The 12,127-nt window shown below is 38.6% G+C and overlaps 1 protein-coding gene across 1 annotated transcript; it reads right to left on the bottom strand.

Annotated features, from left to right (window-relative positions):
* Positions 1 to 1,371: 1,371 nt before the first annotated feature.
* LOC145787096 (NEDD8-activating enzyme E1 catalytic subunit-like) lies at positions 1,372 to 10,970 on the bottom strand. The gene is made up of 12 exons (XM_082598817.1): positions 10,822 to 10,970; positions 8,017 to 8,180; positions 7,523 to 7,603; positions 6,927 to 6,970; positions 6,003 to 6,067; positions 5,456 to 5,614; positions 5,048 to 5,150; positions 4,687 to 4,772; positions 4,250 to 4,365; positions 3,450 to 3,632; positions 3,101 to 3,219; positions 1,372 to 2,747 (listed from the first exon to the last, which is right to left on the bottom strand). Exons 1-12 carry the CDS (start codon positions 10,939 to 10,941, stop codon positions 2,635 to 2,637), a joined length of 1,353 nt encoding a protein of 450 aa, XP_082454943.1. The 5' UTR covers positions 10,942 to 10,970; the 3' UTR covers positions 1,372 to 2,634.
* Positions 10,971 to 12,127: the final 1,157 nt, after the last annotated feature.

The raw sequence follows: 12,127 nt of genomic DNA on the forward strand, positions 1-12,127 counted from the left end.
GATTGATAAAGACTGTTTCCCTCTAAAAGTCTCGCAGTGCAATCTTGTAAAACAATGAGAACCGGGGTGGTAAAAGGGTAAACTCTCGGCCCCGGAGTCTCTAACAACAAAGATTGATAATCTACTTCCGTATCTGAGCTTCGTCTTGTGAAGGTGATGACTATGGTGTAAATTATAGAATGCGCATAGGAAAAGATATTCTTTTTTCTATGTTTTGTTTGTTTAAAGAAATATTGGTTTGATATGGCAGATCAGCTGCTTCATTGATAGTCACCTGAAATTAATAGAAAAACAATCAGCATATGGATTACTGATTTTGTGTGTCAACACAAAGCTCACAACATAACTTTGTCAACGTTATCAATTGTCATCAGTGCGTGGCGAGTTCAGTAAATTCGCGATATACAAAAATTACAGATAACATTTCTTAGGGGTCCGCGACCGCTTTGAAGGCATCAACACTCAACAGGGTCCATCAAGACAAAATGTTGAGAACCACCGACCTAAACTACTTTCACTTCCAACACTTAAAATTTTTATTTAGCTTGAAGCGTGCCTATTAAGGTGGTCTCAAAATGTATGGAGAAAAGGTTTTTTATCAAAAAATTTTGACCACGTTATCACTTTTTTACATTGGCTAAAAGAAGGTAGGCAAACCAGCAAAATTTTTAGAAAAGTCGGGTAATAATTAGAGATGCCAAACGAAACTGCACATAGGGAAGAACTATAAGTATTATAGTCTAATTAGTCGGTGTGAACAAATTATGTTTTTTAAGGTGTTTTGAGGGACTAAAATTTCTCCAATAATCAAGCAGGAAATATGTCACAATGCCCACTCAGATCAGCAGTAACTTTTATCGCAAATTGTTCCTTGTGTATTCATTCTTACGTATTTAAATAACTTTTATAAAACATTCCCTCTTTTAATTTAATTCCTTGCAAATGCTAATTGAAACCGTGGGCCTATATTTATACTAATTTTACAAAAACCAAAATTTGTTGTTTTTCTCTTTCTCTCCTAGGTTTAGTGGCAGTGCAAATTTAAAATAGTGATTTTAACTGTTTTACAGATGCATGTTTTAAATCTTTAGTTTTGCCGTCCGTTTTGTTGGTGCCAAACTCGTGTGTTTACTTTGACGTTCTTCGCAATGAAAAATAAAAGTGAATTGAATTCCAAAATAAAATAAAACGCCGTTACTGAACTTTGTATTAAAGTTTTCCGTGATTTCAACAATGACCCAGAAGAATACGTAATTGCGTAGTGTGATAAAAATAATGAAAAAAGTAGCCTACCACTCTGCATTGGCGAGTTCAAGTTTAACTTGCCAATTTAGTATGGTTGGCTACTTTTTTACTATGAACTCACTCGCATTTCTTTCGGTGTCATAAATGGCGTTGTCGTCTTTCTAAGCACAACGTCAGAATTTATCAAGAACAATTGAATGACGCGTTGTTTTATTTGGACACCGCAGTTGGAACGAGAAGTGATTGAAAAGCACGATAAAAATTACTCAAAATCGAACGGAATGGCTTTAAACGACTCTTGGGGTTTATCCCACTGTATTGTTTTACAGCAGAGCTTCAGTGTATAAACGTAAGTTTGTACAAAAGTAGTTTGCTTGTAGCCTTGCCAATGCACTACGATTGGGTGTACTCAAACACATCGCCAAATGCGCGGTCACAGAAGCCCACTGTCGAATAATTACAAGTTTTCATCCCATGTTTTTATCAAGCAGAATAATGTGATACTTTTGCGTGATCTTGGACAGAAACCGAATCAGGTTGAATTTTCTTGCGTTTTCAGTTCTGCAGCATTAAGTCGGCTAATAAAAAGTTACACCTGAGATTGTGAGTGTGGACAATTTGTCTAAAACCGCAAAACACTTGGTTAGCATAAAAAAATCTCATTCTAAAGTACCTACAGTAGTAGGCTACCACTAGCACCAACAAGCCAATGAAAGGCCAAACAAATTACCAGTCAATTTGTTATTCACTGAAAATGTTCGTCGCAAACAAGGAAATAACGTGATAAAAGTTTGTTTTTACTTTGCAGCAGAAAAAGTCAAAATGACTACAGATAAGCAATTTAGGTAGAAAAATTGTGAAAACTGTGCCCATAATATTGTGTTTAAATGAAATTATGATATTCGAGTGAACTCTCAATATTTCTCACATTGTTGGTTGCTTGGAGGATTGTGGCTAGAAAGCGTCTTTAAGTGGCCATGGCCGTGTGCTCTGGGCGGGTGTCACACCGATGCCCGCTCGAACACCGATGCTCACTCGAACACCGATCCCCACTCGAGCACCGATGCCCACTCAAACACCGATGCCCACTCAAACACCGATGCCCACTCAAACACCGATGCCCAGTTGCCCACTCGAACACCGATGCCCACTCGAACACCGATGCCCACTCGAACACCGATGCCCAATCGAACACCCATGCCAGCTCGAACACGGATCAGAAATCGACCCACACCAACGACCACGCAAATCTTTCATTCACCAACTCAACAACAAGCTCTTCGTTGGAGAAAAAACAAACAAAACTGGAACGTGGGGATCAATTAGCTCGATAGCGTCGTCTAGCGGCAGTCTTCAATTCCACAGAGAAGGTCGGTAAAGCAACAAACATCACGTGGTGAGCTCTTTGTCGTCATTTGTGTCGAAGAGGATTTTAAATATGAGAGAATTGGGCGTTGTGACGTCAGCGACGACAATCTCCTGGCCGGATTCCAAGCCGAGATCTGAGGGAAGACACAGCAGATTGTAGCAGATATACACAAGCCCCTCTGAGCCTTTTACGCCAAAAATCAGCTTTGTAGCATAACCGCTTCTTAAATTATGAAAATTTTCCCAATTTCGAAAGTTACGGCCTTTCGGGCCATTTAGCCACCTGGGTACAGGTGGTAGATGACGAAACCACCTTGAAAGTTGCATTTAGGCCCAAACGCGAGTTTTAAGATCTGGTTTTTAATAAGAAAAAAAATTACTCCACCCTATTAGACAACGTAGAATCACAAACCAAAAGTTTAACTTATATGGTGAAGGCGCTAACAACCTACAAATTACTGAGCAAAATAAATCAACGCCTACTTACCGGCTAGTGTCTTGGACAGGTTAGGTCTGGTCGCCTGTTCGATCGAGGGAATTGACTTCATGTAAAGAGTCTTGTTCCTTCCTCCTACCACCGCAGTGACTCCCGGACTTTTCATTTGCCTGGTGGATGCAAGCGGCATCGTTAGATGATCCACAGAAACTACCATGATGGCAACTCCGGCCCTGTTTCAAGAGCCTCTACAAGTATGCGAAACTACCAGGTATAACCAATCAAGGCCTTGTCAGTCCGAGGATCCAGATTCAAAACCAACCAACTAAGCAACGTGGCCGATGACGTCACGTTGAGCTCGTGTCGCTTGTGTCTCCCTCAACAACAGGAAGATACTCACAAAGTCCCGTCCTCGCACAGGTGGCCGATCAGCTCCCGTAGTTGGGTGGTGGGGGCGAAGTGCATGGTGCGGGGTTTCTGGCTGCACGCCACACACGACTCGTTCCGCTCAGCTTCGAATGTGTACGTGTACACTCCGTCTGCGTCGTTGAATACCATGTAGTTGTTCAGAGGAATGCTGCAACTAAACATGACTATGATCGATTAGTCTTCGCACTTGCTGGGGTCGGAATGGCCCGATTCGGTGAGTCCGATCCCTTAGCGGGGGATTTTTTTTAAATTATCGGGTACCGTAACCTAATTATCATTGCCGTTTTAGGGTTAGGGGTTAGAAGTTAGGAACTCACCGAATCAGACTCACCGAATCGGACTCACCGAATAGTAGCAGACCCTGCTGGGGTCTCTCAAATCAGTTCCATTATAAACGAGTCTAACAAAACAATAATGAGTCTCATAGACTTGCAAAGAACTTCTGGCGCGAATTAAAACGGAGCCGCAAAGAACTAGAATCTAGGTACAAATCTGGTCCATAAATTCCGCAAGTGGCAATTCTACCACCACCGGCAATGGAGCTCCGAGGTTCATTGTATTGTAACGTTTTTAATCAAAGAATTCCCATTAACTTCTTCCAATGTAAATTGGATCTGATGAACGTCATAACCCGGCCGCGGGAACGAAGATCGAGCGACCATTGTTTGCAATAATGTGATTGAAGGAAGGAACGACAATTGTTGCAACGTCAAGAAATGTGGAAGCGGCGGCAGCGATGAACAAATGATATCATGTGTTCAATATCCCCACCTTGTGGCGAGTTTAAATACTTCATTTGAACACGCGGCGGCGATGGTGGCGTTGGTGGAAGCCACGGCCGGAATGATGTGTTTCACCACCCCCTGCGTCAGTCGGTAGGTGACGCCCTGAAATCAACAAGGTGATCACCTTAAAAGTCGCAAAGTGAACAAACTAGATCGCAAATGTTCATTTTTTAAAAAGCGACCCTTCATCGGTATGATTTGAACATTACATTATGAATAAGGTCATGTACCACAGGGCAAGAAAAAACATCTTTGGCTGATGTCAGATTAGCAGCCACTTTAAGTGACTCCAGCGATCCTTGTAGCGCACGCGTTACAAGCCAATTAGATGACATCATAGGCAGCTGCGGCTGTGCTGAGGATTGTTGTGGATGTAGTTTCCAATAATTGAAACTTTAAAGCCATCGACACCCTGTTAATCACCTGAATACCAAACTCCTGAGCCCTCTCTCTGGCAGCCCTGCAAATCCACTTGATATGCTCGGGATCGTCGCCGTCTATTGGAAGATCTGAAACATAACCAGACATGACTCATGTCATTGTGACGCAAGCTGTGATCACGATCAAGAGATTGTTTCTGTTTATAGAGGATTCGACAAGGACCAACATGCAGCTCCAAGTGGAAAAAGCCGAGTTTCTGAGCCAGGAATCGAACCACGATCCAATGGTCGATACCAGCCAGAAGCGAACCTCAATATCGAAAGAGTGCAACAAGCTGTAAAGTTTAAACGGTCACGCTTGTAATCATTCGTCGGCGCTAACAGTGGCAAGATGCAGTGCTCACCTCCAAAAGGCTTTTCCTTCTCCCAAGCGAACATCTTGACATACTCCACGCAGTGCTCGGGCTGGCGGGGGGTATGGGCGATTGTGCACATCGGATAGTTAACCTGGGAATGAAAAGTTGTTTTCTTACGGTAAAGTGGTTTGACCATTTTCTTAGAAAACATTGATTGGCAACTGGAACAAAACTACAAAAACTTTATTAAAAAAAATACAAGAATATTATTTACAGAATACATATCTCAGAGTCTGTTGACCCCAAGTACAATTTGCAAATTAGTGAAACGTTTACTACGAACAAATTCTCTTTTGTTTGTTTCCAAAAAGTAACTTCATAAAATATCAAGAGGTTTTCTTTTTAAATCACTTCTTCGTCTTCAGTGCGACAGACGACGAAGCAATGTCTTGCCACCTGAGGGGGGTAGAGATCGAGGGTGCACTCCATGCATGCTGTCATCCCGGGGAGGATGACACGGACATTCCCTTTAAATCCCTCCGTTCCTCCATCAACAAGAGGGATGATGGAGCTCTGATCTAATGTCCCATCATCGTCATACTCGAGCAAACTGAGCTGCAAAACAAGTCCACGATTGGAGAGATGAGGCTTGAAGATCAGTTTGATAGCAACCGTATTTGATTTCCTGCCAGTTGCGACAACATCCAGCAGGTTATCTTGCGACCACATAGTTGGATCTTGCGATCACTTGCTTGCAATACAACAAGCAGCGTAGGTTAAGGACTTTGTTACAAAGTGTGGTAGTAAATATGTAGTGGTATAAGAAACATGTATAACAACCGGTATGTGGTATGTAGCAAGTGTGTAATTGCAATTATGTGGTTGGCAAGTGCAATAGTGTATAGATATGTGGTAGCAGGTATATACTAGCATGTACGGTACGGGATAGCAGGTACGAGATAGCAGGTGCATAGTCGCATATACGGGATTAGTACGAACTCACGAGCATTCCGTTGATCCATCTCCTAGCTACGATGTTATCGAGCCCGCACACGATGATGTGAAATTCTGTAAAAAAATTGTTGCAACTATCTTCAAGGTTATTGTCGCTGTACGACGTTTGGTCACTTACTCGTATTTTGAAGCAGGTGCTTAACAGCATTACCAATTGCAATAAATAAACTGGGACAATAAATTGTGTTTTGTGGTCTGGAATAACAAGAATTTCTGACTAAACTAATGAAAATTTATAAACCTACGCCATACAAAACATTCTGTTTTGAAATCTAGAGTTACTTTTGCAAGTTTTTTTTTTCTGTAAAACTCACAATCGTAATTCAGTTCGATTTATTTTTCATTGCTAGCGCGAATATGTAGAAAACGATGAGGTATACATAAATACACGTACTAAAGTTTCAACTCATGATATTAAAAATTATCTGTCAACATTTATCGCACTTCATAATTTTTCTTTGATTTATGTAATTTTTTATTTGTGTCAAACTGTCAATATTCCAAAACACGCATCACTATCAACATACACAACAACTTTTATCTAGATGTGTTCTTAGTAATTTTGTCTCAGCACATCAAAAATCAGTTTTGATATGGGCATTGATGGCATATGGCCAGCATTGAAATTTGCAAACACCAAGTAAGTATTTTTAAAGTTACTTTCACCACGAAACCAAACAAATCATTTTGATTACAGTTTTTTGTATAAAAAGTAAGCATTTTTCTGAGCACTTTAGCTAGTAAGTAAATAACCTCAGTAAATGCGGCTTGATTGGCACAAACCATGAATATAATGATATGGTTGTTTGCTATTAGCATGCGCTGACAAGTTCTGGTGTATTGAATTGTCATGTAGAAAGAAAATAATACTTCAATATTAAAAATGAACAAAAATGGAGACTTGGTCACTTACGTTTATAAAATGAAGAATCGTAATCTTGTATCTTTCCACAGTGTCTGATGGCAATGCAAGGGTTAAGGTAGGTAGGAGTGGGGTAAACCGTGGCGTTGAATAACGTTGAGATATACAGTATAATATGATGTATTTTGGTTGGAAAAATATTGCAGATGCACATCTCTCATTAAATCAATTTCAAAGTTAGTGTAGAAGTAAATGTGCCAGTAAAAATATAGATTTTTATATGCAAGAAAATTGCTTTTTTCAGGCCATTGCCAGTCACTACATAGTATATGTCGAATAAAGTTGTGGCTCGTGGATCAAGCTGGTTATGTATATTTGGCCCAGCAGTGTTGCAAATTTGCACACCACTGGGTTAAGAAACATATTCTGGTGGTACTGGAAAACTATGCAACACTTTACCAAATAGGCTTCACAAAACCCATTACTTTGGTTGTCATTCAAAGTGATACGTACCGTGCAGCCATCATACTGGTCCGACGGACCAGGTCCGTATAACAAGTAAAGGAAGACAGAATGCAGGATTTGTTGTTGAAATAAGTGTACAACAGTAAGCAATAGAAATATAAAAAAATATTAAAAAAGGATACGGGATAACTTCAGCTCCCCGAACTCTTTTGTTCACAAAGTTAGCAGCAACAGTTGCTTTTGCTTTGCCAACATCCGATTGTCTGAAACCAGACATCACTATCTCAAAAGTTTGCAAACAATATCTAACACTATTGGTCTAATTAGACAATTTGCATTTCAGCAATGTTGAAATAACTGCAAAATGATGCAGATATCTTGCATCCACTGACAAATGTTGAAATCACACTTCTGCTTTTGTTGCAAATTCAATGTTTAAAAAGTAATTTCAAGACTATTTTATTGGTGTCCAGTTGGTTTGCTTTACCAATAAATAAGACAATGGTAACTTCATGGATGGTTGCTTACATGAAAAAATTTGTTGAATAGAAGAATGACTTCGATGTAACCTAAAATTTCAATAGTTCAATGAGCAATGCAGGATTGCAGGTTTAAGTGCATCGCACTCATAAAAAATTGAGAAGCACTGGTAAAAAATAAAAATTTGAAACTAAACCTGAAAAGAAACTGACGGTTGAGGTTGGATAGGTCGATAGTGTCCATGTCAATTACATGGATGTGCCGGAAACCAACCAATGTTAAATCTTTCAAGAGTTCACAGCCCAATCCGCCAGCACCAATCACAAGAATCTTGCAATTGTTCAACATAAAGTCCAGTATCTATAAAAATGCAATATCAATAAATCCACTGTCATCACAACCTAGCTGTGTGGATGAATCTGTTGGATACTAGATGGCAACAGGCCATCTGTAAGTTTTGCTAAGACGTCAAGGTACCCCATAAATCACTCCTAAGACAAGTATCTGTAAGTCAGTTCATATTGTTAAAATCCAAGCCTAATCATACATAAGTCATGTCAAAATACTTATAAGTCAGGGCAAGTTTAAATTAGAATTTAAGAGTTAAAGAAATAGGCTATTTAATTTCATTGGAAGTGAGCCTCTTTAGTTCAGTGGTTAAGTGCCTGACTCAAGAACAAGAGTTTCACTCTTAAAGTGTGCGCTTGAGCAACATATTTTAAGCTGTGGCTATATTCACACTATATAGTGTAATAATAGCCTTAATAGTGTTGCCAGTTAAGGAATTCTGCCCTAATTTGAGAGAAATTTAAAGCTGTTCAAAACAAAAACTTGTGTTTTGGAAGTTTTTTTTAGTCCTGGGAAGATCAAAACCCTAATCTTATTCCAAACTCTAACCCTTATCTTAACCCTTCCTAACTTTAATCCTAACTCTGGCAACACCTGATTGTGGAAAAATAGCCACTTCCATAATAATTATAGGAAGTGGCTATTTGTACCCACTTGGTTACAATCAGGTGTTGCCAGAGTTAGGATTTTTTGTCTGTTTGTTTTTGTTTTTTAGGTTACATTACTTACTGCAAATAAATGTAATTTGAACGGACGTTTAAACCTTTTTTTTATCATTGGTTTTCGCTTCAAGTCAACGTAAACTAAGAGGTGAACCAATGCAGTATTGCGAAAAAAATGATTGTTTTTGTCACAAGCATGATACTCGCGTGACATCAAGCAAGCTACGTGAAGATTATGCAACACGTGGCTACGAGTTTTTTCCTTGTTGTTGTTGCGATCGTTTTATTTGTTACTTGTCATAAGTCATTGTTACATTTGTTAGGTTTACAATGGGATTTATTAATCAATAAAATATGATCTTTCTATTGCCTCCCTCAAAAATTTTTTTTTAATTTTTTAAACTGCTCATAATATCGCTATAAATTATGACAGCTATAAAATACTTGGAAATAAAATTATCTCGATGATTGATAGCTCCACCCCCTAAATGAATATCTATTTTCAAATTTCATTAAAAAAATGCAAATGGCGCATTACTTTTTGGCATCGTTCGGCAAACACGGTCACATCCTCTTATGACGAATGGAAAATTATCCAGAGAAATTCTCAAATTCAAGAAAATTAAAAAACTCTTGACTTTATTACTCATAGTTGAAAAGACATAAAAAATTGGGCTGTAGGCTTCTGAAATTAAAAATTGACCACAAAAATGCAGCAGCCTAACGATTGAGTCACTTCGGGTCAAAATTTAGTTAAAAATGAAAAAAAAAAACGCTTCCGCGTAGTATCGAACTTATTCTCTTCTGGAACACCAGGCCGAGACGTATCCTACGCGCCACCCAATCAGTTGAACATAATTGTTGAATTTACAACTTATATAGGCACTCTTCTCGTCTTTTGCTTTGAAAGAGAAAAAGAAAGAAGTGCTTATATAGTGACGTCATGACCGGTCAAATAGTGTTTCAGATTCAAAGACCGGCGCCGGTCAAATAGCCACTGCTTATTTTGTTTGCTGCTTAAAAAATTTCAAGAATGACTGTTGGTTTTAGTTCTGATGACATCGTAAACGGATTGGTTTCATATTGGATTGGTCTGTGAACAAGTTGATGATACAACAGCATATTACACTGATTGCTGAACACTCCTCATTTACTTCTGATCCGATTTGCAGTATGAAAAATGCTAAAGAACAACAGTAGGCGGTTTTTGGACTCGTTGCATTCATTTATCTTTTTGGATTCATCGTTTTTTTCTAGCAGTGTAAATGTACTTTTATACATCAATTAAGTTTTAATGTGAGTGTACATTTTGTATTATTATTGTAAAACCGAATTTCGTATATCTTTTAGTCGGTATTTTGATTTTGTTAATCTTTCTGTAGTCATAGTAATGTGATAACCCTATTGATCTATAGCACTGGACAGAGTTTCCAATCCCGTAGTTATAGATATCCCTGGGTTAAGATAGGGGTTTTGATATTTGCCCAGGACTAATATTTCCAAAATACAAGTTTTTGTTTTTAACAGCTTTAAACTTTGGCTATATGTGTGGCATTAAGTGTGGCAAAATAGCCACTTCCTTAAACTTTTCTCAAATTAGGGCAGAATTCCATATCTGGCAACGCTATTGAGGTTATGTTTACACTCTGTAAATGCATTGCGGGAAATGCATATATTTACACTATGTAAATATAGCCACAGCCATAATTGTAATGCTTGTTTTTATATAGCGCTGTATCCATTGCAGAATGTGTTTCTCCTCAGCACTTTAGTTTTTACACAGCAGACAATGTCAATGCAACCATATAGAGGCGCAATGAATGATTCATGATCCTTATGAGTAATTTTAGAAACCCAAACTATGAGAGAAAAGGTGAATTATCTCATAAGGTGAATTATCTCATAAGGTTACCATTTTAGCTTTTAGAAATAAACAAGTGGTTAATTCAAAAATAGATGAGCTGCGATACATATTTTTTCGATAAACTCACTTCAGCACTCGGCTCAAAATCAGGGTGTGCAAATGGGCTTGATCTTTCTAAAACTTTCTGGATGTGATTCCATCTTCCATTCCATGTAGGTGATTCGGGAGTTTCGATTTCCATATTCATTTCCCTTTAGTCCTGATTACTTGGGTTGGTTGAATTGAAAGTTAAAACAAGAACACTGTGAAACAAAACTCAAGTTAAAATACTCAAAACAAGTGTTGCCAGATGCCCAACAGTAAAAACTAACCCAATAGTTTCCTTCGTCATATTTTGGTGTCTCAGAAATATGGCGGCCCACAGGGATCAGTCCAGGCTCCACTTTCCTTTAACATCTCCACCAACGACTTGCCACGGTCTCCGCAAAATACGCATACCTTACGCAAAAGTTCGAAGTTGAGTATCTGCTATGTTTCTACTTTTTATGCTTGATTGTAACCATCTTGGACTGTTCAGTTCAGTTTGTTTTTATTTCTGACCTTCACAATGAAAAAAAAAGAAAATGACAAACATAGCAGAGGTCTAGAAAAAGGTGGAAGCGACAGAATGCGGACGTTATAACGTGCATGATACCAAAGCAAGACAATCAGTTTAAAATATGGCACGGTCGCAACACCTCAACAACCATGGACCATCTTGAGTCTGATGCAAATAAATAAATATAAAAATCTCTAAGATTTTGCATACCCAAGAGTTTACTTCGCCATATTTTAGTGTCTCAGACACTGATACGGCCAAAGTTTCTGAAGCCTGACCTGACTTTCAACCCAATATACACTAATTTTTTGTTTCAATGCACAGCACAGAGAAGAAAGAACGCAGATCAAAAGCAACATAATAATCTTATTCTGTAGTAAAACACGATAGTTTTGCACGATATACATAAGTTTTTGAAGGGGATTGAGCTGGAATATAAAAAAATATGTGGCAACTTTAGTTTTGATAGCAAATTTTCTGTTTTCACAATTCCGTCAGAAACTCAGTGCAGTAAGATTTTTTGCTGTTTTATGTTGGTGTTGGTACAGTGGTACATTGAATGATTGATATACGGAAGTATAGGACGTCAGACCACTCAGCAATTGAGATTTACGTGCTCACGTTACACTTTCTTGGTCATCGCTTGCTAAACTTTCTGACTTGTGACATGTTAAGTTTCCGCTTGCACAGTTATTAATTTTTCAGTTTCATCATTTACCGTACCAACTTCAGCCACTTGCTGAAATGGTGCTAGCTCAGTTGTCGTTATTTCACAACTGCTGACTTGTAGTAAACATGGTAGTATAGATACAAAGGAAGATAATATGTGGCAACA

Source organism: Aplidium turbinatum, chromosome 18 (assembly GCF_918807975.1).
Source record: "Aplidium turbinatum chromosome 18, kaAplTurb1.1, whole genome shotgun sequence".
In the NCBI taxonomy this organism is placed as follows: Eukaryota; Metazoa; Chordata; class Ascidiacea; order Aplousobranchia; family Polyclinidae; genus Aplidium; species Aplidium turbinatum.

Bases quoted from the DNA above. Each gene is read 5' to 3' on its own strand.
- LOC145787096 (XM_082598817.1), bottom strand. From the start codon at position 10,941: ATGAATATGGAAATCGAAACTCCCGAATCACCTACATGGAATGGAAGA. The intron at 7,604-8,016 runs GTTTAGTTTCAA...GTCTGGTTTCAG, and splicing joins AACCGTCAGTTTCTTTTCAG to ACAATCGGATGTTGGCAAAG. The intron at 4,773-5,047 runs GTGAGCACTGCA...GTTATGTTTCAG, and splicing joins GAAGGAAAAGCCTTTTGGAG to ATCTTCCAATAGACGGCGAC.